Source organism: Cinclus cinclus, chromosome 15 (assembly GCF_963662255.1).
Source record: "Cinclus cinclus chromosome 15, bCinCin1.1, whole genome shotgun sequence".
In the NCBI taxonomy this organism is placed as follows: Eukaryota; Metazoa; Chordata; class Aves; order Passeriformes; family Cinclidae; genus Cinclus; species Cinclus cinclus.
In genome coordinates this window covers 18,727,245-18,752,767 of record NC_085060.1, presented here as the reverse complement: position 1 = coordinate 18,752,767, position 25,523 = coordinate 18,727,245, and the positions used below count along the sequence as shown (strand labels likewise).

At 52.1% G+C, this 25,523-nt stretch overlaps 1 protein-coding gene across 2 annotated transcripts in view; it reads left to right on the top strand.

Annotated features, from left to right (window-relative positions):
* Positions 1-6,717: 6,717 nt before the first annotated feature.
* PCDH19 (protocadherin 19) overlaps positions 6,718-25,523 on the top strand; it is a 53,196-nt gene continuing 34,390 nt past the window's right edge. For both annotated transcript variants that reach the window (XM_062502816.1, XM_062502814.1), the window contains exons 1-2: positions 6,718-8,858; positions 11,794-12,121. In XM_062502816.1, coding sequence (XP_062358800.1) covers positions 6,718-8,858; positions 11,794-12,121 — 2,469 coding nt within the window. The remainder of the gene's footprint in view (positions 8,859-11,793; positions 12,122-25,523) is intronic.

Below are 25,523 nucleotides of genomic sequence, written 5' to 3'. Positions count from 1 at the left end.
GTTTTTTTAGTGTGATCCTGCAGCAGCCAGCAGGACACAGCCAAGTGAGGCGGGGGAAAAGGCTGTATCACTTACTGCAGCCCCTGAATTATCCAGCATTTTTGCTTCATGTCTCAGGCCCAGGGAGACCTTAGAACCCCTTGCAGTACCTAAAGGGGCTACAGGAGAGCTGGAGAGGGATTTGAATAAGGGCATGGAATGACAGAGCGAGGGGAAATGGCTTCACACTGACAGAGGATAGATTTAGGTTAGATGTTAGATATTAAAGAGAAATTTCTCTCCATGAGAGTGGGGAGGCCCTGGCACAGGGTGCCCAGAGAAGCCATGGATAGCCCATCTCTGAAAGTGTTCAAGGACAACTTGGACAGGGCTTGGAGCAGCCTGGGATAATGGAAGGTGTCCCTGGCTGTGGGGAGGTTTGGAACTACCTGATCCTTCAGGTCCCTTCCAACCCACACCATCCTGTGATGCTGGCTGCCCTTGCCTTGCTCTTGCCCCGTGCAGGCTGGTGAGAGGCAGCTGCCTCCCAGCTCCTTGCTGTGCCCTGTGCTGCTTTTGCTCACACAGCATGTGCCTGCCTGGCTCCTCAGGTACCTTCTGAAAGCACCAACCCATTATTCCTCCCCTTTCCCCACATTCTGCTGCCAGGCAGGCTGTGTGAATTGGGAGTGGGTCCAGTGGGCTTCCTCTGAACTGACACCAGTGTTGGAGCAGAGAATCAGCCCTGCACCTGTCACTGTTCTAATATAGGCTTTAAATCTGATTATGACTGCCTGTCTGGCTCTGCGTTCTGTGCTTCATGATTATTCAGCATTATGTAATCTTTGATAAAAGACGCTGCATCAGTAAAAGTGAATTAAACTATTGAGTGATAGGAGTTTATCGAATTCCTCAGAGTGATGTTGTCCTCTCTTTGGCACTTTAACCTCTTCAGTGGAAGGAGCGTGCCAGACGCTGCCCTTGCTAACAGCCAGGAAACCCTGCTGACTTGGGTGGAATTGCAGGAGTACAAATAAAGTTAGATTTCAGCTTAGAAAGACAGTTTTTTATAGTCTAAAGACTCAATATTTTACAGCAGCAGTCCCTTATCTGCATTATGTACAAAGTGCTAACAGAGTTACACAGACAGATGTCTGCAAGTCCTGCAGATGCTCAATAAAGTTTGGCTCTCAGAGGGCTGATGGGCAGAGCTTGCCAGGATCTCCTTACTTTAAACCCTCTTGAGAATGAGAACTGAATTCCTGCAAGATGAAAGGAAAAGAAAGTGTTTAAATCTAAGCTGAATGCTTTGTCATATTTTCCAAACACCCCCCTAAATATAAAAACTTGTATTTTTCTCTGTTTAGGGCTTCTCTTTCTCATCACACAGTAGATTTTCATGGCTGAATGGTCTAGGGATTTTGCTCTGAGTTTTCCTATTTCTTAATTTCCTTTTTCTATGCTACAGGTTTTTTCTTTTTTCTACTTCACTGTGATATTAGAAATGTTTCTAGAGGAAGAAAAACCACAAACCTAAACTGTAACTCCTGACACCAGATACTTTGAAAAGCTTTCAAGTTGTGCAGAACTGGATACACAAAGAAAGGAAAAAATAAACCTACATCATTTATTTTACGTCACCTAGTAGCTAAAAGAAAAAGGTGCTGGAAAGGGGGAAAACAACACTTCAGAATTGCAAAATTAAAAGAAAGGTTCTGAAAAATTAAAAAGATAAAGTTCCTCTTTGATGTTGAAAACAAATTTCAAAATTTCAAACACTTTTGTGCCTGTTCTCTCCAGTTCTGCAGAGATCTGGGGTGCTGGGGTGTGGCTTTGCCAGCAGGGGATGAGTGGGGGCTTGGCTCCCACCAGCTGGTGCAGGGACCTGAGGGATCCTTGGCTAGAGAGGGATGAGAGCAGGCACTGAACCCCCCAGCCCACCCTCCTCTGCAGTCCCACAGCTCAGGAGAGGCAGGGATGTGAGCAGGAGCTGGCCAGGCAGCAGATATCTGTGAGCAAGGGCCAATCCCCTGCTTGTCCTTTTCCCTCATCCTTGCACAAGGAGTGTTTAATAAAATCCCTGGGCTTGCCAGCCTGCTGATACCATAGTTTTAAATATACACGTTTCAGATGCTGAGATTTACCTTTTGACAGGGATGAGAGAGACAGCTATAACTGCTGGGCTGGAAAGGAGTCATCACATTAGCGCTCAAACAAAAGGCTGCAAGCCCTTTGTTTATAATTTTTGTTTATAATTCAAATGTAATTGTATATAATTCAAATTCTACAGTGTGGGCAGATCAGAATCGCTGTTCTGTGCTGCCCAGACCCAGCAATGAGGTGTGTGAGTGCCAGGTTGTGATGCCATCCGGCTCCTCATCCTCCTCCTATGACCTCTGGGCCCCCAGCCTGATGCTCCAAGGGGGATGGTGCAGCTCCTCAGCAGCAGCATGAGGTGCTGCTACAAACTGGGCTTGCAGGGACAGCTCCTGGAGGGGATTTGGCCAAGGGGGACATGGGGACCACCACGTCAGCAGCTGCCTCCCTCCCTTCCAGCCAGGCCACCAAGCAGCGATGCTAAGGGAAGCATCGGGTGCATTGCAACAGGAGTGCTGGGCTTTGGATAAACTAATTGTGTTGCAAGGAGTGGAGCGAAGCTTTTAGGTTTCAGAGCCAACGTGTGGCATCTTTATTAATGTGCCTACTTGAGTTCCCTGGGACGCGATGTTTTCTCCTTACCCTGGCCATCCATCTGAACTGATAATAGGACTATTAATCCATTTTGTTGACAGCGTGCACAGACCTCCAGTGAGGCAGGAGATGGGGAAGAGGTGGGGCTGCAATCGATGCTTGTTTTGTTCCAAAGGGATCCCGTCACAGCCCCTGATAAACTGAGCATCAGCTGGAGGTGAACAGATGGAGTGTTAGCCAAGGTTACAGGTGATGTGCAGCTGGCCAGCTGTGGCCTGGTGTCTCATTGGTCAACCGGAGAGCATCCTGCAGAAAAGCATTGAGAGATGAGATGTTCTACAGAAGCCAAACCTTGTGCTCCAGGGCACTCAGAGTTCACGTTCTACACTCAGCAACCTTGTATCAGTTACTGGCCCACTTCTAATCCCCCTTCATACCCATAAAGAGCTGAAGTTTCTCTGATTTCCGGACCTTTTCAGCCCTGCCTAGCTATGAGGTGACTGGCACAGGATCCATTGTGTCAGTGATTTCCTTTATAGTAGCAGAAATATATATATGCAATAAAAAAATGCAGGTATTTTATAGTTGTGGTCCATAAAGAAATATTTCAGTGGAAAAGGAGCTGGGAAATGAAATGAGGTGCTTCCCTGCCCAGCTCTTGCTCCTCTGCCCAGGCCCTGCCAGTAGCTGATCCCAGGCGCCTTTGTATTCAGACTGATCCTGTCTGGTTTTAAATATCTCAAGCCACAGAACTTTTTCCCTCTGGGGAACCACGTCACAGCTTCATAATTTTCGCTGTCAGCAGAGGGGATTTTTTCCCCTGTGACATTCAACCTAAATGCTCCATTTCTTCATTTCCTGTCATCCCTTCTGGTGATGCCCCTTGTACTCTATTAAATAATTCTTTCCCTCCCTCTCTATTTACTCCAACCAGATCTGTAAGGCTCTTAGTTTGTCTCCCCACGGACAGCTCTTAACCAAGCAATATATATATTTAAGCCTTTTAATCTTCTTTCAGAAATCAGTCTCTCCGTGCCTTTGATCATTTGTGTGGCTTCCCTCTGAACTGCCGCCAACCCGTCTGTACCGAGGGACCGCGGTGCTCCGGCTGCAGCCGCACCTGAGCCTCCCGCACCTCCGGATGTGCGGGACCCGATCGCCGGGGGCTGATCGGACCCTGCTGCCCTTATGCACAGCAGCCTCCTGCGTCCCCCTGCTGACCCCTGCCCCCAGGCCTTTCTCTGAGGCGTTGCTCTGGATCTTGGCTTGGCTTGGCTGGGCTCAGCCATCGCTGCCTGTCCTGCTGTCGCTCCGACTCGCCTTTGCATCCCAGCCGCACTCGCTCACATCTGTCCAAGGCACAGCTCCTTTCGCTGCTTCCTGCCCGTATTTCTAATCTCACTAGGCCTTTTTTGTGTTAATTTTCTATGCTTGCTGGAGCTCACAGCACCTCCCAGTATAGCATCATCTGCCAAATTCATTAATGTGTAGTTTACTCCCTCTTTCCAGGTCATTAATGAGGGTATTAAATGAGAGCAGCCCTAACCTAGATCCCTGCAGTACCCCATAAACACCTCCCCCTGCTTCTAATTACCCTTTGTTTATGATCCCTCAGCCAGGTTTTCAATCCGCATGGCACAGTTCAAGTCATCAGAATTAATTTTTTCCTGGAAGACTTCGACAGGGCTTTGCCCCCTTGTGCCGTCCCCACCTGCCACCCCTCCATGTCCCACTACCACTCCCCCGTGGGTCACAGTGACCTACGCTGCTGCTTTCCGAAGAGGAGAAGGAACACCTGACAAAGGCTTTTTCCTCTGCCGGCTTTTGTCCTACTGCTCCAGGACACGCCAGCGGAGATGGAGGGACCCCTGCATCCCTGCGGGGTCCTGCGGGAGACAGGGGGCTCCCTTGGGCTGTCCCTGGGCGCTGTGTCTCTCCCTGGTCGGGCGGCATCTCATGGGGTGGTGGCAGTGGAGGGATGCTGTCCTGGGGATGGAGTCAATGGACGGATGCTGTCCGGGACAATGCCACTGGAGGGGCGGTGTCCCCGGAGGGATGCTGGCGCGCGGGATGGGATCACGGGGACGGTGCCTCTGAACGGACGCCGTCTCGGGGACGGTGATGGTGGATGCATGCTGTCCCTGGCGGTATCCCGGACACCCTCTGCGGGCCCTCCCAGCCGTATGGGACCCGTGGCCGTACCGTTCCGCTCGAGGAGCCCCGCCCGGGCCGGGTGTCCCGGGATGCTGTGCCCCGGTGTCCCTGCGTCCCGATGTCCGGGTGTCCCGGGATCCCTGTGTCCCGTTGTCCCTGTGTCCCTTTTTCGCGGTGTCCCGGCGTCTCTGTGTCCCGGGATCCCGTTGTCCTAATGTCCCAGTGTCCCAGCGTCCCGGTATCCCTCCCGTTATCCCGGTCCCTCTGTGTCCCGGTGCCCCGGTGTCCCTCCCGTTATCCCGGTCCCTCTGTGTCCCGGTGCCCCGGTGTCCCTCCCGTTATCCCGGTCCCTCTGTGTCCCGGTGCCCCGGTGTCCCTCCCGTTATCCCGGTCCCTCTGTGTCCCGGTGCCCCGGTGTCCCTCCCGTTATCCCGGTCCCTCTGTGTCCCGGTGCCCCGGTGTCCCTCCCGTTATCCCGGTCCCTCTGTGTCCCGGTGCCTCCCCCCGCGCGGCCGCGAGATGGCGCCCTTGTGCCTGGGAAGGCGCGGCGGGTCCGACGGCGCGGCCGGACCGGGCGGGGCGGGGCAGAACCGGGCCGGGCCGGGCCGTGGTACCGCCGAGGCGTCGATTCCCGATGCCAGCCACGCAGTGGGACCTATGCCGCGGCAGATGCATCGGGCCCCCGCCCCGCTGCCCCCCCGCCGCCTGACCGCTACCGACCGCCGGGTTGCGGGATGCTCTGTGACGGCCACGCCGGCAGCGAGGCACCGGCCCCTGTTTAACCCCGGCGAGGGGAACGGCGTGCTGGGAGGTTTCCGCGCCACCTCCCCCTCCCGGTGATACCTTCCACGGGACTCTGCGTACGGCGGACGCGGAGACAGGACGTAAGGCACGGGCACACGCACCGGGAGCGCTTTATTTCATCGTTAGGACACGGGAGCGCGGTGCTTTCCCCAGGGATCAGCACGGTGCAGCGAGCCCCGCGAGGCTGGAGCCTCCTGGGGCGTAGGGAGGCCCCGAGCTCCCCGGCGGCTCCCGGGAACACTGCCCGGCGGGGCGGGGTCCTCCTGACCAGGAGGGCTCAGTCTCTCCTGAGCGGGCTCGGGGCGCTCCGCGGGACCCAGCGGGGATCCGCCACCGCCCAGTCCGCCCCCGCTAAAGAAGTAACCACCGGTGACCGCGGCCGCGGAGCCAAAACACCGCTGCGGCCGCAGACTCCCAGGCAGCGAGACGGGCTCTGTGGCGCGGGGCAGCAGGGACAGAAGGGACAACGAGCTCCCGGCTTCGGCAGCGCGTCCGTCCCGTCCCGTCCCGTCCCGCTCCGCTCCGCGCCCGCTCACGCTCCCGTCTGCGCCGCCCAGCCGGCCTCGCCCCGGCCCCGCCCCCCGGCCAACGGTGCTATCCCATTGGCGACGGTGCGGCGCGCCGGTCCCGCCCTCGAGCGCCCATTGGCTGCCGCTCGGCGGCGCCCGCCCCCGCGCCGCCCGCCCCCGCGCCGCCCGCCGGCGCTCCGGACTGCGGGCAGTGGCGTGCGGCCGCCGCAGCGAGCGCCGGCGGGAGCGGGCTCGGCGCGACTCGGCTCAGCACTGCACTGCACTGCACTGCACTGCACGGCTCGGCTCGGCTCCTCGCTTCTCGCTTCGCCTCAGCATCCCGCTTCTGCTCCCGCAACCGCTCGCCATGCCCGGCCCTTCCGCGGCGCCGCCGGCACGGAGCGCCTGAGCGGACGGCGTTGGAGTGTGCGCGGGGGACCGCGGCTCCGGTGCCCGCAGCCGCCCGCCCGCCGCCGGGGCAGCCGGGCGGGCGCTGCCCGCATGAGCGCGGCGGACCCCTGAGGCGCTCGGCCGGCGGCCGTCGGGGCGCGGTGCGGCGGGCGGAGGGGGCGGCGCGGCCATGGGGGCTCTCCCGGCGCTGCTCGGGGCCGCTTTGCTTTGGGCCGGCGCCGGGGCCCTCGTCAACCTCAAGTACTCGGTGGAGGAGGAGCAGCGGGCCGGCACGGTGATCGCCAACGTCGCCAAGGACGCCCGGGACGCCGGTTTCGTGCTGGACCCCCGGCAGCCCGCCGCCTTCCGGGTGGTCTCCAACTCGGCCCCCCACTTGGTGGACATCAGCCCCGGGTCCGGGCTGCTGGTGACCAAGCAGAAAATCGACAGGGACCTGCTATGCCGGCAGAGCCCCAAGTGTGTAATCTCGCTGGAGGTGATGTCCAGCTCCATGGAGATCTGCGTGATCAAGCTGGAGATCAAGGACCTGAACGACAACGCACCCAGCTTTCCCACCGACCAAATCGAGCTGGAGATCTCAGAGACAGCCAGCCCTGGCACCCGGGTGCCACTGGAGAGTGCCTATGACCCGGACTCGGGCAGCTTTGGTGTGCAGAGCTATGAGATCACCCCCAATGACCTCTTTGGGCTGGAGACCAAGACACGGGGTGACGGGTCCCGTTTTGCTGAGCTGGTGGTGGAGAAGAGCCTGGACCGTGAGACGCAGTCCCACTACAGCTATGTGATCACGGCGCTGGATGGTGGTGACCCGCCCAACTTTGGCACGGTGGAGCTCAGCATCCGTGTCATTGACTCCAATGACAACAACCCGCTCTTTGAGGAACCAGCCTACACCGTCAGCGTGCCTGAAAATGCTCCTCCGGGGACACCGGTCATCCGCCTCAATGCCTCTGACCCGGACGAGGGCACCAACGGCCAGGTCCTCTACTCCTTCCACAGCTACGTCTCTGAGCGGGCCCGGGAGCTCTTCCAAATCGACCCCCAGAGCGGCCTCATCACGGTGAGCGGTGCCATTGACTATGAGGAGGGTCATGTCTACGAGCTGGATGTGCAGGCCAAGGACTTGGGGCCTAACTCCATCCCCGCCCATTGCAAAGTGACCATTAGTGTCCAGGATGCCAACGACAACCCGCCCCTCATCAACCTGCTCTCTGTTAACAGCGAGCTGGTGGAGGTGAGCGAGAACGCCCCGCTGGGGTACGTCATCGCCCTGGTGCGTGTCTCGGATCGCGACTCCGGGGCCAACGGGCGCGTGCAGTGCAAGCTCCTGGGCAATGTGCCTTTTCGACTCCAGGAGTATGAGAGCTTCTCCACCATCCTGGTGGATGGGCGGCTGGACCGGGAGCAGAGGGACCAGTACAACCTCACCATCCAGGCTAGGGATAATGGCATCCCTTCCCTGCAGGCCACCAAATCCTTCACCGTCAAGATCACCGATGAGAATGACAACCATCCCCACTTCTCCAAGCCTTATTACCAAGTCATCGTGCAGGAGAATAACACCCCAGGGGCCTACCTCCTCTCGGTGTCAGCCAGGGACCCTGACCTGGGCCTCAATGGCAGCGTGTCCTACCAGATTGTTCCCTCCCAGGTCAGGGACATGCCTGTTTTCACCTATGTCTCCATCAATCCCAACTCTGGAGATATCTATGCTTTGAGGTCCTTCAATCATGAACAGACAAAGGCCTTTGAGTTCAAGGTCTTGGCAAAAGATGGGGGTAATCCCTCTCTGCAGAGCAATGCCACAGTCAGGGTGATCGTCCTGGATGTCAATGACAACACGCCGGTGATCACGGCCCCGCCGCTGGTCAATGGGACGGCGGAGGTGTACATCCCCAGGAACGCGGGGGTTGGCTACTTGGTGACAGTGGTCAAGGCAGATGACTATGATGAGGGTGAAAATGGCAGACTTTCCTATGAAATGGTGGAAGGTGACAGAGGATTTTTTGAGATCGACCAGGTCAATGGAGAGATAAGGACCACCAGAGCCTTTGGGGAGAACGCCAAAACAGCCTATGAGCTCATCGTGGTGGCTCATGACCATGGGAAAACCTCTCTCTCGGCTTCTGCCTTGATTTTGATATACCTGTCTCCAGCCCTGGATGCCCAGGAATCCATAGGATCTGTTAACCTCTCCTTGATTTTCATTATTGCCCTGGGGTCTATTGCAGCCATTCTTTTTGTCACCATGATCTTTGTGGCAGTCAAGTGCAAAAGGGATAACAAGGAAATCAGGACCTACAACTGCAGGTAAAGAAAGATACCTTTGTTTACGTGCACCTGCGGGTCTGTTTTGATTTTTGCCATCGCAGTTACTTTTGCATTTGCTGCTGTATACTTGAGGGTGGTGAAGAGGGGTGGATTTGCCTTAGGAACAGGAATGAGGTTCCTGCCCCCGTAAGAAAATTTCTTGCAAAGCTTTAAGAAATTGCTCTCTGCGAGGAGAGCAGAGTAACGAACCGACTTAATCGTGCGGCTCGACAATCTGTTGCAGCATCCCTGATTTTCCGTGCTCCATGGCAAATAAGCGGGGAAGAAGGGTTTTACAAGAACGGTTTTGCAGGGGCATGGCTGGTTCCCGTGGGCATCCCCCCGTCCCCAGCACAGCTCCCCAGGCTGGCGAACGGGTGGAAAGCCCCCCTGGCCACCTCAGCATCCTCGCAGCAGACGGTGCGGTGCCATCGCTGAGCCTCGCTGGCCCTTCAAAGGAGCTATTGTGTGCCCTCGGCGGCTCCTCGCCACGCTGGCCATCCGCGGGCCATCCGCGGGGAGCAGCGGCAGAACCTCCCCGGAGAGCATGGCTGGCAGCGATGGGGCCAGCGAGGATTTTGGCAGCGCTGTGGTTCTGCCCTGGCTTGGATGAGCGCTCCGCGGTCCGAAATGCCGGAGGGGAGGTCAGCCCCGAGCCTGGAGCCGCTGAAAGGCTGATAGGGGAAATCCAGTCCCCTGAATATGTAACAGCCTGGCGATTATTGTCTCTCTTTTACTATTCTCTGTGTTACACAAGTTAGGAGACAAATGCTAACCACACATGAATATCAATCAGATGCCATAAAAGAGCAGCTGCAATGCCTCATAAATGGTTTAATCCTGTTACTGGTGAAATAGCCATGACTTCTCCATTCCTTCGGCACCGAGTCGTTTCAGAGAGGAGGGATGGAAATTAATTTTGCTCTACCTTGGAAACGCACGCTCGCCCCTGGCAATTCAGCGGCGCGGGGGGATGTGCGGTCTTTAAAGTTTTATTTACGCAGAAATAATGCCGGAGAGTCGGGGCATTGTACCCCGTTTTCACAGCGTAAAGTGCATATATAAGCCTTTTTGCTCGATGGGGGAAAAATCATCTGCAAATAAAGGTCGGTCTGTGCTGTATTATGGGATGCCTAGTTCCAAGTGAAAGCTCATAGACCAGATTTCTTGCCAGCTCGGCCCATTAAAGGAGGATAGGACCTGAATGGATAAAAATCATGTTGTGGTGGTGCCCCTAAGAGCTTCTCAGATACGTATAAACCCTGGGTTTACTGTGACGGCTTGGGGATTAATGAAGTGCGCTTTAATTAAATAATTGGTCAATAGAGAAAGGACAGCAAAATGAATGCCTGCAGGAAATAATTGGGCTCTCGCCTTGCCAAACTTAAACATTTAGGTAAACAAAACAATTAAAGCTTCATCAAGCATTGTTAGACGAGTCACCAGCATATAGATTGTTGGCACAACAGAAATCCCTGCCTTGCTCTGATTTATTTGCACACTCGGGGGTGTTAGCAGTGTGTCTCTGAGCAGGAGTCAGCTGCAGAGCTGGGGAAGCACCAGGCAGGCTCAGCAGCGGCAGTGACCATGGGGCACCCTCTCCCCACGCCTCTAGGCTTTGCAGTGCCTTGTTTTAGAGATTCTTCACAAGAGCTGCTGGAGAGCCTTCAAAAAACGTGTTAATTTATGAGGCACATATGCGGGCTGTACGACTTAGTGGCATTTTCATGGTCAGGCAATTAGCTTTCTGGAGCAAGAATATTTGTCCAAGATTTGCCTTTCCAGATAAACTGTATTGTTTATTCATCCCATTATTTTTGTTGCAGCTATTGGATTTTTTTTTTTTTTTAATGCTGTTATCATAACAAGAAGAGGAGCAAAATCCTGGCTTTCAAATGTATGTTTCTGACTCTGCATAGAATTTGGTGTGCTTCCCTAGGAAATACCGAGTTGCCCAGTGCTGTGTGTGTACAATTTCATGGCAGGGACTGTTGTGGTGCTCACTGTGGGAAGATGAGCCACAGTCACTCTGAGCCAAGCAGACCCAACTAAGGCAAGGTGCAAATGATTTGTCACTATTTGCTTGGGTGGTGTTTTGCAGTAACTTTTTTCCTCTGGCGTTTTGCGAAAGGCAAACAAGGCACTTCATCAGTTGATTCTTTTGGCAGGTGGGAAGCGAAGAGGGAAGGAAAGGCAGAGAAAAACAAGCTTGCAGTAAAATAAAAAGGTCAAGAAGGATCATTTTTCTTTGCAAAACACACGGTTGTTGTTCTCTGATTTCTAGAAGGTGAAAGCATTTCCCAGCAGATGTGCGTGTCAGGGTGAGGGAGGAATGGAATTCAATTGGAGAAGAGATCAGGTATGATCAGGAGACAGTCAAAACACCAGCAATTTAGATAAAGCATTAATAAACAAACAGCCTTTGGAGTGTGAGAGAATTGAGCTTGCCAGCTAGGATTGCTTCTGGGTCTGCTTTATTTACTGCTATGGAAAATAAACTGGAAAAAAAATCTGCTATTCGTTTTGAATTTTCATTATGGGGACCAAATTAAATCACTTTTAAAATCCTTATTATGCATGGAAATGAATGCAGGTACCCTTTTCAGTCCATGGATTTTAATGTGTCCATTTTTCTCTTCTGCAGGCTGGACTTTACTTCTAGTAACTAAATATCAGCAATTACATACACTAGACCAAAACAGAAACATTCTTCCTTCCTTTTTTTTTTTTTTTTAACATATTCGACCTGAAAACATTATACATATGAAAATAAGCTAAAGCCCGTGTCGTGTCACCAGCCCCAAACCATGACGTAACGTGCATGACTAAGAGGGCTACAGGAGATGGGGGCCAAGCCCTCTGGGTTTCTGCATGGGTATTTAGCAGGGCAGGGTTTAGGATGCTCTCAGCTTCTCATTTTCTCTCTGTTCCCCAGAATTGCGGAGTACTCCTATGGACATCAGAAGAAATCAAGCAAGAAGAAGAAGATCAGCAAGAACGATATCCGCCTGGTGCCGCGGGACGTGGAGGAGACGGACAAAATGAACGTTGTGAGCTGCTCCTCTCTCACTTCCTCCCTCAACTACTTCGACTACCACCAGCAGACCCTGCCGCTGGGCTGCCGCCGCTCCGAGAGCACCTTCCTCAACGTGGAGAGCCAGAACAGCAGGAACGCCGGCTCCAACCACATCTACCACCACACCTTCACGGGACAGAGCCCCCAGCAGCCCGACCTCATCATCAACGGCATGCCACTGCCAGAGGTGGGTTTGGGCAGGGCTCGGGGCCAGGAGAGGGGTACAGGCACTGCTACCTTCTGTGTGCTGGGCAGAGACACCTGGGTGGTTTCTGTGTGCTGGATACCCCAGGGGGAGGCAGTGTTGAAGGATGGACAGGGGGGAGCACCTGGCACTCACCCACACCTGTACGTTCTGGGGCAGCCCTGATGTGTGGCCATGGGTGGATGTTTCATCCCCAGACACTGCAGAGATCCTCAGATGTGCCCAGGTGGGGATGGGCCAGGCCAGGCTGCCTCCACCTGTGCAGAAGGCTGGAGCTGGCTGCTTTGCAGGTGGATTCTGAGTGTGCTCAAGGGAGGAGGCACTTGTCTTCAGAAGTTTTTTTTTAGAGGCTGGAAGGGGTGTTGGTGCTTGATACTCTGGAGGCAGTGGACTGTGCTGGGGATGCAGACAGTGCAGTATGCCCCAGTGTGACCACCTGCACACCTGGCCCAGTGATGTCTCTTCACTGTGCAGGACCCTGGCTGCCATTGGAGGGGTGTGTGGTACCTGCCAAAGGCAGGGAAAGGGACTGCTCTGATCCACACCATCCTCATCAGTTTCTTCTAATTCTTTGGCTTTCCTGTACATCACAGGCATCATTTAGTGTTGCTTGTTTGTCTCTCTTTGAATTATTGTTTGGTTTTAAGCAAAACAATCAAAGGTTTGTCATGTTTCCTGCTTTGAACAGAGTAACAAAGCTGAAAAAGCAGCTGAAATATTTATGGCTCACTCTGTTTTCTGTTCAGTGTGCTGGTGTAAATGCAAAATGCTGCTGCTGAAGGCATTGGAGCTGCTTCAAACTCATCCTGGTGCTGCAGAGATCCGAGCCCAGCCCTCTGTAGGGCTGCTGGAGAGGGCTGGTGCTGGGTGCCTAGTCCTGCTGAGGTTGTATTGGCAGAATGCTCACTGAACCCTGGTGTTTGACTTCCACTGAGGCAGAACCAGCTCTGAGAGGCTGTGTATCAGTGCTGGCCCCTACGAATGACCACTGCTGTTGGCATGCTGCGGGCAGTGGTCCCTGAGGAGTTCCTGTCTGCCTGGAGCAGTGTCTTTTGGAGAGGATTCTGGAGTGCATCTCTGGCTGATGCCTTGCTATGGGCACTGGAGCAGTGGAGCATCCTGTCAGCCTGTGATTCACTGCCACCAGTCACAAAATCCATCACATGCTGGCATTATCCAGAAGTGCATGCTGGCAGTGGGAGGTCTCAGGTGCCAGGGAGGGTGGAAGTACCATCAGGAACATTGTAACTCAGCTGATAAAGTTAACAGGCAGCTGCATGCAGAAGGCAGTGCTGCCTGTGCTTCTCTTTGTTGCAACAGCTGGGCCGGGGTCTCATAGAGTGTGCCCTCCAGAGATTTCCCTGCCTTGTTCACGCTCTTGTGAGGGAGGCAGGATGCTTGTTTCCCCCTGTGGCTCCAGCCCCATTTTCCCATCACTTGTGTAGGTGAGATGCACCATGAAGAGCTGGTAGCTTGCCTGGAGAAGGAAGTTTGTCTCCTCTAATGAATGGCAGGGGTGTCAGTGGAACGTGTCCCCAGCAGCCCTGGGAGCTGGCAGGAGGGCAGCAGGCAGCTCGCCGTCTTGCCGAGGGACCATGCAAGGGTAACACATCCTGGCAGGGATCTGCTCGTTCTCTGGAGGTGCTTTTGAACAAAAGGGCGGGGTTGGGGTATGGGCCAGAGGGATCCCAACTGGAAGCTGTTTGGAAGTTTAGTTTTGGGTGGGAATGTGTATGTTATTTGGCAGAACCCCAGTGTTATGCTTCCAGCTGTTGCAGGTAGTGTGGGTTCTATTGGCTTCTAAAAACCCTATTGGCCCCAGAGAGTGACATGGTTCATGGTGCTTGAGTGACAGCCCTGTCCTGGCACACAAGGTGACACAGAAACTCCACAGAAGTTGTTTCCGTGGAGGAGCATGGCAGCCCTGCACTCCCTGCAACCCGTCACTGCTGTGGTGTCATGCTGGGGCTGTGCAGGGTGCTATTGGCACAGCTCAGGGTGGTGAGGATTTAATAAACACAGTGCCTGCCCAGAGTTTACAGAGCCAAACCATTCCCTGCAGTGCTTCCAGTGGCTCTTTGTCTGGGCTGGTTTGAATCACTTCCAGTGATGAAGCCGCTGTTGTTTCCCCCAGGAGGCTTTATGAGGTGTCAGCATCGGGGAGATATCATTGCTGCTCCACCTAGGAGTGACTTTCCCTGATGGGAAGGCAAAGCATGGGTTGATAACAGATAAAATACGAGGTAAATGTGTCACTGGCAGTGTCACTTGGCATATGGTGGTTGTGGCTGGGGGTGAGCGATTGCCTCTGCAGACAACGTGCTGCCCCAGCAGCAGTGGCTTTGTGATGTAGCCGGTCTTTAACGTGAGCCTCATTTACTTTAACAGTCAGGAGCCTTGAAATAAAAGTCCCCGAGGATGGCTTGTTTGTGGAGCTTCAGGAAATGTTTCTTCTAGTGCGGTGGCAGGTCTCGGGGCTGGGAATAATTGGGTTTGTTGGTGCTTCTCATCTTTCCCTGGTGATCCGGAAAGGATTAAAGAGTGGTGTCTGTGGGGGCTGCAGCCCCACTCTGAGGATGCAAAAGAAGCTTGAGACCACCCTTATAAAGCTTTTCTCTTTGGGTGGGGCTGGGCTTGGCCATCACCTCTGCTGGTGCCAGGGCACAGCTGCCAAGAGAGCATCGGGAGGCAGTGGGGGATATCCTGGGGGCATATCCTGGGATGTTCTGGCCCTGCTGGGAATCAGTGCTCCCCATGGGTACCACTCGGGAATGCTGCCCAGAGCCTCTCGGCATCCCTGTGGCTGCAGGCAGGGATGGCAGGAAGTGTTTGTGAGCAGCTCTGGTGATGGTGGCTCGTAGTGGGAGGCTTGGCCCCTGCTAGTGTTTGGACTTGTTTTGCAGCAGGGAGAGTGGGACATGTTGGATCTGCAAGGGCATTGCTGCTCAGAGGCTTCGCTGCTGCCAAGAGCTCTTTTTTATCTTCCTTCTGAGCTGGAGAAGTCAGCTTTGAAACCAAAAGGGCTTGTTGTCAGGTTTTGCATGTATATTGCTGGGAGTTGTACCAGGAGATTAAAAATCAAAATTAATAGGAGCCATTAGGCAGCTTCCTTGATAAAAATGCGTGTTGCATTGGGGTGGTGTGGAAACTGGTCTGAATGCTGAGCCTTTTAGGCTCCAAGGGACATGACTTGCATGTGGAGTAACCACCCATGGGTAGCACTTACATGCCTGGATTTTGACTTGGTGGTTTAAAAAGTAAACAGTATGTGTGTGATGGCTGTATCTGTGTTTCAGAGGCAATTTCACATCCCAGATTTGCACTGCTTTGGGAGATGATGTTCGTTTGCTGCTCCAGGAGGGGAAACACCCCGGGGACAGCAGCTCACTCTGTCCCCAGGTGTCCCCTGGGGCCACCGTGGTGGCCAGTCCAAGGCAGGACCCGGCATGCGAGAGGTGAGGAACTGTGACATGGGAGCAGGAGAGTCCTGTTTGAGGTGTCCTGAGGTGGAATGAGCAGGAGTTGTTGACTTGCTCGGTCTGGGGATCCGGGATGGCTCCGTGGTGGCAGCGTTGGGAAGGGAAGTGGCAGTGCTGGCATTACACTGTAAGCAGAGTGTGGATCAGGTCTGCTGTGCTGCTGCTTTGGTAGGGCCCACTGGAGGAGAAGGTCAAGGTGGGGGAGCAGGCTCTGATCCAACAAGACCAGAGTCCTCTGGGGACCCACAGAGCCAGCAGCTCCCAGAGCCGTGGCCAGCGCTGGGGGGGCCATGGCCATCCACGGCCTCCCGAGCCGATGGCCACCATCAGTAAGATGGGGAATTACTGGTTTTAGTGATAATCCTGGTCTAATCCCCCAACCTTGATACACTCCCGCATAATCCTCACTCACACTGATTTGGTTGGGGCTCCTCGTGCCTGCAGGGATTATTTGAGAGAGCAGCAGTTGCAGGATGAGGCCCCGTTGGTTTCAGATCTGCTTTGTACTACCTGGAAAGCGTTCTCCTCACTGTGGGAAATGGTTTTCTAAGCACAATAGAGCAATTTTCGTTTCAGGCAGCACCGGCAGCTTTTGCTTTGGCTATCTGGCGGTGTTAACTAAAGCACATTTCTACAACACACAAAGAGTTTTGTTTTGTAAGAAATGAAATCAGCGTAGCTGTTTCTCTTTCTCTGTCATTTCTCTACTTGTCAATTCTTTCTTCCCCTCCAGCTTATCCTCCTCTTCTCCTCTAGCCTTAAAAAGCCCCCAAAGTGTCTGTTATAATCACATTTTGTGTGTTACAACCAGAATGAATGTACTCACTTTAATATGCTGGGTTTGAGGAAATCAGTTTCTGTCTGGTATAACAGACAATTTGTTATAAACCATGCCATTTAGAAGTGAAGGGCCTCGCTTTAGTGCAGCGCTGGGGAAACGTCATGATATATAATTGGAAGGGATTTGGCTTGCTTCTGAGTAATACTGCGTGTAGAGCAGGGGAAAAGGGAAAAAAAGGAAAGGATTTCCACCTCGGAGAAAGTTTGCGGTGTTGAGACAGGCCAGGCTGATGAATTGAAGCTTATTTTCGGGAGTGATAATAATTAAAGCATTACCAGGGATGATGTTCCACTAGCGGGAAGGCTGAGTTCGCAGGCAGCGTTGCCAGTCTTGTTTTCTCCTTGGGAGGTCACTGTAACTCAGCATTTTTTTGTGCCTGCGACTGATGTGCACCGTGCTGGGTAAGCGCAGGTCACAGCTCTGCTCCTGCCCTGCCCTGCCTGGAGCCAGCCCCAGCCTTCATCCTACAGAGCCCCCCAAACCGGACTGATGCTCTCAGCTTTAGACATCCACTGCTCATCCCCTCCCTGGGGATGGCTCCTGGCCCCTGCCTAGGCAGCCAGCATCACTCTGCATTGCCAGGGACCAGAGCTGGGGGGGTGGGACCCCCAAACCTCTGTCTGCTGTCCCTGCTCACTCCAAATCCCAGCAGATCTCTCAGATTAACTACTCCCAAAGTGTTTTGTGTATCACCGTGGGTTCCCTGACCTGTCTGAGCATGGGAGGCTGGCATTATGGAAATCAGCAGTTCTTTATTCCATTCTGAGGTCAGCCTAACCAAATTTTACATGTCTTAATGTAATCTCTTCAGGCTGTTGTATGGAGAAATTCACTGGAATACCCTGCAATGGAGATAAATACATCAGCTCCCATTCAAGTTTAACCATGCCACGGCCCCTGGGTTTTAGACAAGTCCTTAGCTCAACACTCTTGGGCTTTGCTTAAGATCATCAAATCATTTAGGTTGGAAAAGGCATTTGAGTTCAACTAAGAGCTGAACATTGCCGAGTTCCCCAGTAAACAACACATGTTTTGTGTTGGTAATTTGGAGCTGCCACCCCATCCTGGCAGCTTTTGGGCTTTCCAAGGGTTTTCTAGCCCATGGTAGGGTCATAGTCATGGATTTGCTCCAAGGGTTCATGGAGGATTAAGGCTGGTGTGGCAGTAGCTGCTTGTATTTAACAGCAAGACCTGAGTGCTCCCATGGATATGATCATGTTGTTATATATTACATACTGTGTTATATCTTGTATTTGTGATATACTTCATAGAATCACTAAGTCATTTAGATTGGGGAAGACCTCTAAGATCATCAGGTTGAAGCATTCACCTAATGCTGCCATGTTCACACTTGTATCCCTATGCATACAAAAAGTGTGTATAGAATTATTACATATTGCACCTAATTATGTGAGTATATAATATGTCATATAATCAGATACATCTCATTTGTTTTTATGCTACTGCTTTGGGTTTTATGGTTCATTTTTACTGGAAGTGGAGAGGCTCCTCTTGTTTTCATAGAATCATAGGATGGTTTGGGTTGGTAGCTTCCTTAAATATTTCCTCTTGGAAAATTTGAATTTCTGATGCATATTTCTAATGCATAACTTGTGAAGTCTATGTAAAAAGCTTTTGCAACTATATTTACATGGCAGATAAGAATTATCTCTTAAATTGGGAAAGATTTCTAGTAAGTTTTTTTTTACAATGTCATCGAAAGGGTAGTCTTGCATGGTGCTTTATGCACTTTTTTACAGCAGTATCCAAGTGAATTTGTGTTTTATCGAGTGATTTGAACTCTGTGGTTTCTCCCTCTTGTTTCTTTTACATAGAGCACATGCTCATGCAGAGGCATCTTTGAGGCCAAGTGCAATAGCCTTTGAATAACCTTGTGTGCATCTGCTTGGCTGGGTGGAAGAGCTGTATTTTCCAGCTGCCATTTCCTGAAGTCCCTCCTGAGGGCTTTGAGCCAGAGAAGCTCCTCAGCCAGGTGCCCTTCCAGGTCCTTGGGCTCCTGCCCTCACTGACTGTGCCCTGCTCGGGTCTTTCCTTAATTCCTTAATTCCCAGCCAGCAAGGGCAGAGCATTGTGCCCTGCCTGCTTCCATCCCCGGGGTGTGCCTGCAGGCTCTCCAGGATGAGCTCTCCATCTCTCCCGGGAGCCCTCTCTCCTGACTCCTTGCCCGCTCTGGCAGCAGCTCCTGCTCTTGTGTGGGAGCTCACATGCGTGGGACCCTGAGCCCTGCCCACTCCTCCTTCTCCTGCCAGGCTGCTTGTGGGGCTGGCATGGCCTTGCTTCAATGAATTATTAGATATTGTTCCCAGTAGAGGCTATAGTTGAGTTCCAATCATTTTCTGTTAATTAAAATACAGGATGGTCTTATTTGTAGCATAAATAGTTGTAATCTGTGTACTTATAAGTGTAATTATAATTCAAATTAGAGCGTGCTCTGAATTGGCGATGGCTGGGGTGCTCTGCAGGCAGTGCTGCCCTGGCTGGGCTGTGCTAGGATTTGTCCCTGGGGCACCCTACTCTGCCAGTCCCCACAGTCCCCAGGAGAGCATCACCCAGGGCTAGGCAAAGGGACACTGAGGCTGTTGGCAGCTCCCACTTTCACTGTTCCTGCCGGGGCAGAGCTTGTCCCTGACACCTGTTGGAGGGTTTGCTGGAGAAGACAGCCCAACATCTCTGCTTCAGTGTCTCCCACTAGTTCCTTGTCTAAATTTGGAGGGAAGTAATGGCTTATGTCAGCTGGGCAAGTGATCAGTGCTGAGCCTTGAAGTGTGTCCCTGTTTAACACGGAATTACAGGGAGTTCTCGTAGTCTGGTGAAGGCTGGAGCACAGCTGGTGTGTGTCACACAGCAGGCAGGTGTGTGACAGGGACTGCACTTCCTGCACCCTCTGATGGAAACCTGAGCACCCACAGGTGACACCAGCACTGCTCCACCCAGGGCAGGCAGGTCACTGATAAACCCTGTAGGTCAAAGTGTGTTGGAGCCCTGCAGATGAGGTCCTCATCCCAACACCCTGTTGAGGTCTGGGTGTGAATCCTTCACGTTTCTCACGGGGATCTGGAGCTTGTAGGATTATGCCATCGTTTGTAATGGCAGGTGTATGCCACAGGGCAAGTTTTAAAATTCCCGTGTTGGTGGATTGCATTAACCCATCCTAAGTCAGGTATGTAAAATTCCATTCAGTGAAACCCCTCTGGCATTTTCTCACCCGTGCTCGAGCTCTGCAGGCTATGCTAATGCAGTGTGTTTGCTCATCTATTTGAAGGATGATGGCTTTAAAATAATAACATTTATCTTTGGCAGCAGACCTACAATAGTGCACACTGAGTACAATTTTGTGAAAGGCTCTGCAGATGTTGCCTCATTCAATCTGGGTCAAAAAGAGTGCTTAGATTCATAAAGGTTAGAAGGAGATCAAATAATTCGGTGGTTTTATTGCTGAATAATGTACTTGGAAAATATCATTCACCATTATTAGACTAAGTGAGTACAGAAAACACAGGACTCAATAGTCATTTCTCAGTATTGGCTGATTTTACTGTTTTTATAATGTAGCTAAATTCCCTGTTATTGATTCTAGCATCGATTATCGATCTGGAAATGTAAATGTAAGTGATGGTGGGAGCACATGGAAGTTGGGCAGTTAGGGAATTAGATTTCCTCTTCCCTGCAGTGCCTGGAGGTGGGCACATGCTGCAGGCAGACTGATGCTGGTTTTGGGGAGCTGTGAGGGTTTGGGGAGCTGTTTTCACAAGCGGACATGAAAAAACAGGAAAACACCCATTATGTGTGTTCTTTTCCATGCCTGAGAGCTTATGGAAACTTGCTGAGACAAACCCAGATGGGCTGGGATGCCAGCACCAGGATGGGGCTCGGAGCTGCGCCTGCGCCTCTGTCACCTGCTCCCTCCTGGACTTTTCATATTCAGATTCACATCTGGATGCTCTGGCAGGGACCCAGCTTTCAGGAAACAAATCCTCACGGCTGCTGGCTCAGTTAGAGCACCCGAACCTGTCTGCCCCCTGAAACACTTCTCAGGAATTTGTGAGCTCTTCCTCTGCCTCCTTGTTCTCCCCCAGAGTGGCTGTGTCGAGGGGTAATACCACCCTTGGGCTGAGAGCTCTCCCTGTAATTATGGGGATTGGGTGGGTGAGGGAGCAAAGCTCTATGTCCCGTGGTGAGCCCCTGGCCCAGAGCTGGCAGCATCACTGTGGGAGCCACAGGCTCCTTCTGGGCTGGGGCTTGCTCAGCCACACGATGGGTTTCTTTGTTTGGGAAAAAAAAAAATAGATGAATTTTGGAGTATGTTCATCTCTTGTTCTCTGCACTTAGTTGTTGTCAGCATTAATATGCCATTAACACATCCTCATTAGGAGGAGAATGATTGTCCCCTGCAGAGTATGGGGGAAACCTTCATTAGGCACTAACATATTGAACTGAGCTGCAAACTTCACTTGGGAAAACTGGGGAATGTTCTGCTTGGCGTCAGGCTTCCCTAATTTCTCCTTTTGGTCTGATAAAAGCACCTCATCTTCTGGCTACAGATGGGGGGGATGTGCAGGCGAGCCTGGGCTCAGCCCAGGCTCAGGGTCCAGCACTGAAATCCTTCTGGGACTTCAAATCCATCTTTCCCCATTCTAAGACTTCCCCATCAGAGCTTGTTTTGCCATGCAGAGGGGATACAAGCCCATGTCCCCCCTCCAAGGGCTCTGTTGGCTCTTCAGCCTTAATGAGATGAATTCTTCAGGGAGCTGGGAGATGCTCAGAGAACAGATTTGTTGGGAAAGGAGGTGTCATTTCTACATCCTCGCTTTTCACACTGTAACGACGTTTTAAGCGCTCATCTGGCCTTGCTGCCTCCAGTCTGAAGCCATAACCTGCCATGTGTGACAGGGCAATTGCTCGCCCTGGTAATGATTACAGCACAGCCCGGCGCTGTTCCCTTGTTTGCTCGGCGCGCGGCAGCTCGAGGCATGTGCATGGTGCTCTCCTAAAGTCAATCAATAAGAATAATTGCAAGTTCAGGTGGCAGGGAGGGAGGAGGGGGCCCTAGCAGCCAAATATTTGCCAACTGAGACCCTGTTCATGTGCAGGTGCCTCTGTGATAGGTAACAAGGGATGGACAATAAGGACCATATGTGGTATTTAGTCAGAATTTATTCTAAATGGAGTGATTTCATAGGTCCTGAAGGAGGTAGCTCCTTCTGCAGCCAGCAGCAGCCTCAGGAAGAACGGTGCTGGGCTGAGCAGTGCCTGCTGCCTGCAGGACAGCCCCTCATTGCAGCGTGTGCTGGAGCTGCAGCTGGTTGTGGAGACACCCAAACTGCAAGTGGGAGGACTTCTTCCTGCCAAAGGGAACACAGAGAGGGCTGGGACTGTGCACCACAAGCTCACGTTGCCTTTGGTGATCTCTTTGGTCATTGATCCTAAACCTAATGAAAGCATGCTGAAACCAGACAGGTGATCCATGATCATCTGTCCTTGACAGCGAAGGAAATGAGGAAATGGTGAGGTGAGATACCAACATGTGACAGGTTTTTGGATGAACAGGCTTGGAAGCTGTTTGGTGTCTCCCAGTGCCTCTGTTAGAGGACCATCTCCTGTGGTGGCCAGCTGGCCACTGCAGCACTTGAGGAGGGAGGTTGGTGGCTGTCGTGGCCCAGTTCAACTCATGGGTGTTTTTTGTCTCCCTCTCATCCTGCCACGCTGTCTTCAGGCAGAGCAGCCACAGGCTGCCATCTAAGCACAGCTCTCCATGTTGGAGATGAGGCTGTGTCCGTTTGCTGGATGCTGCGTGACTCATGTAATCACCATGCGAAATGCATCATTCATAAACTGTTTAGCGTGACCTTTTGTACAGTAGCACTAATTATTATTATCACAGAAGCCCAGTAAACTAGACTAGTAATTATCAGGGATTTATTTGAATGGACAGCTAAGCTATTCTTGGCAAGTTAGTCAAAGCAGTTGTCATGACAGCCACACAAATGTGTCTTATGAATTGGGTTAATTAGGGTAATTAATAACTGTTGTTTTGCCCTTTTTAAACTAGGTATTGCTGAGACACGATCAAAAAATAGCAATTGTACCTAACAGAAATAGTCTTCTTTTAGTAGCAACCTTCACATCACCAAATAAAAGTAGTAAATACTTGTTGGGTTGTTGTTTCACGAAGAAACGTGTCATCCAACCTTGTCTTTGAGAAAAAGCAGGGGGTTAGAGGCTCTGCTGTAATTTTTCTGCTGTGCTTCCCCTCCTGGGCCGTATTACCAAGAAACTGATCATCGTCCTTACTGATATTATCATTATTTATTGTGATGCTGTGCTGCACCGAGCCCTTGTCATGCAGAGGTCTCTGCCACGCCCGGCTCCCTGCCAGTGCTGAGGGCAGTCCCAAGGTGCTCCTGTCAGTCGGAGCAGGCTCCACAAGGACTTACAGCCAATTTGAAAGTTGTGACCATGAATTGTAGCTGTTTTGCTGATGCATCGTGACCATCGGGACCGCAGGTGCCAAAGCGCTGCGTCCTCGCTCAGCTGAGCATCTGCTGCTTCTGAAAGGAGGGCTTTGCTGAATAAATGCGTTTGCTTTTCAGAGAATCATAGAAGATCCTGAGTTGAAAGAGACCCACAAGGATCATGGAATCCAACTCCTTGTCCTCTCCAAAAACAAAGCCATGACTGTTGTGCTTGTTGCTGATACTGAGGAATGGTGGTAGCTAAAGCTCTTAATAACCAAATAGCATCAAAAGGCCTCAAAAGGAAAAAAAACAACAAACAAACCATAGTCCCCATTTCAGTGAGCACCCTGGGCACCCTTGGTGGCCTTGTGGCTTGCAGCCTGTGATGGTGATGGTCCTGTCCCACAGCAATGGGCTGGGTGCTTTCCAGCACAGAGCACTGTCTCCCCAAGGACTGCAAGATTTGGTGCTGGTTATTAAAAATGACCCAAGATTATGGATGCAACTGAGGAATATTACATAAGTTTCGTAGAAAAATGACCTGAATAGATGAGTGAAGGCTCTGGCTGGTTCTCCAGCTGCACTGAGCTCTATCTATTTATATCACCTCTGGGCTTTCGAAGCCCTCTTTTAACTAAAGCTCATTTGATAACGTGTGTCTTTTAAAAAGAAAATAATAATAATAATAATAAAGAAGGAAGAATAAAAAAATGAAAGAAGGAAAGGGGGAAAAAACCTAAAGAAAAATACCTCTATGGAGAAGGTAGGGTTTTAATGAAGAAATATTTTATACTATTCTGCTACAACCTTAGGGCTAATAGCCTGGAACTGGTACTTTGGCTCCTTAAAAAGCCCAACAAGACAAGCCAATTATGGCCTCTGAAACATTTTTATTTTTAGTTCCTTGTAATAGCAATTTATCCTCGGCTATGGTACATTAACTGGAAGGAACAAGAAGTAGTAAGGTTTTGGCATCTTTGTAATAAGCAATGGGCTGTGTTTACCAGGCTGTTAATAACGTGGGGTGGCTGTGGGCAGGGGAGAGGGCAGTGTGGTGATGGAAGAGGGCATCTCAGCTAGTGCCAGGCTGAGATCCCCTAATCTGCTGAGAGCTTTATTGTCATTCTTTCCCCTACAGTTTGTTCTGGGAGAACACAGGCTCCTCCAGGCTGGAATTCCTCAGTTCCTGCTGCCCCAGAGCTGGTAGCGTGGCTCAGAGGGGAGGAAGGGCTGTGCAGAGGGTGCTGGTGTGTCCCCAGGGATGCTGGAGCCGGTGGCGCCTTGGGGAGGCAGTGGGTTCTGGGAGGGGCTGAGCAGAGCAGAGCCAGGCTTCACATCCACTCCCCAGCGATGGCACTGGGAGGAAGGCCAGTGCTGCTCAGATTTGCTGCAAGTCCCATGGCTGCAGGGTAATTCTGTGGGCTGCAGAGCTGCGTTTTCCTGCCCAAGTCGGGGAAAAAGCTTTAAATCGGGGAAAAACTGGTTTCGATAAAGAGTTTTGTTGTGAGCAAAATCCCCTCGAGGCTTCGAGTGGGAGCTGCCTGAGGCTATCCTGATTGCAAGCCTTCCCATGCAATTCCAGATAAACAGTGTGAATGATAACACCATGAGTGTGCAGGACAGTGTTTGTCTTGCTTTGATTATCTGCCAGTGGAGGAGGATTGGAGCTGAAGCCAGGCAGGAGCTGCTGGTGCACAGGTTTCCCACTCCAGGGCTGGGTCTGGATGCTCAGGGGCACACCTGGGACCAGACCTGGCCTCTCGTGAAGCGATGGGAAGAAGATTGGAGAGTGTGTAGGTTGGGAAGCTCTGACTGCTTGCTCAAAAATCGTAGGAAATTTGGTTTGCGCTGGAAGATGGGAAAATGGGGCCAAGGTCCCTGTGGCCCCTGAGTGCCACAGGGCTCGTGCATGCTCGGGGTGCAGCTCGGGCATCCCATCGCTCTGATGTGCCGAGCTGGCAGCAGCGTCTCATATCTTCCCTATTTTTAACTCAGCTGCAATGATTTTTGATTTTTGGTTCTTCTTTTTTTCCTTTCCCCCCCCTCCCCCCCCTTCTTCTTTCTGCAGTGACAAATCTGTGATTTCTCCTGTTGCCTACAGAACGTATTGGTCTGACCTGCCACTCCAGAAGGTGAATGACAGGGAGTTTTATTTAGCCCTAGAGATGGGAACATTTTAAAAAAAGTTCTTCTGTTATATTTGTTTTCATTCCTAATGGCATGAGGCAGGGAAAGGACAATTCTGAAAGGTTTTTTTAACAAATCTGTAAGTCATGCCCCATCACCCTGGGCCTGCTGATTAGATCCAGATTGTTTCTCACACTGCTTAGGGAGGGGTGTAGTCTGTGCTGGGAGCTGCATGTGTGGATCCATTGCACATCTGAAAGTCCCAGGTACAGGTAATGGGAGAAGCCCCTTCCATTAGGTTTATTGGCTGTTACATCCCTGCAGGGAGTTGTCCTTGGCAGGAGCCCTGTGCAGAAGGCTGTGCCCCAGGGGGCTGGCTGGCAAGCTCAGCCCCCTGCCCAGCAGTGGGCACGTGGGAGGGAGGCATTGCCCCTGATGCCCCCAAATCCCTCCTGTCCCAG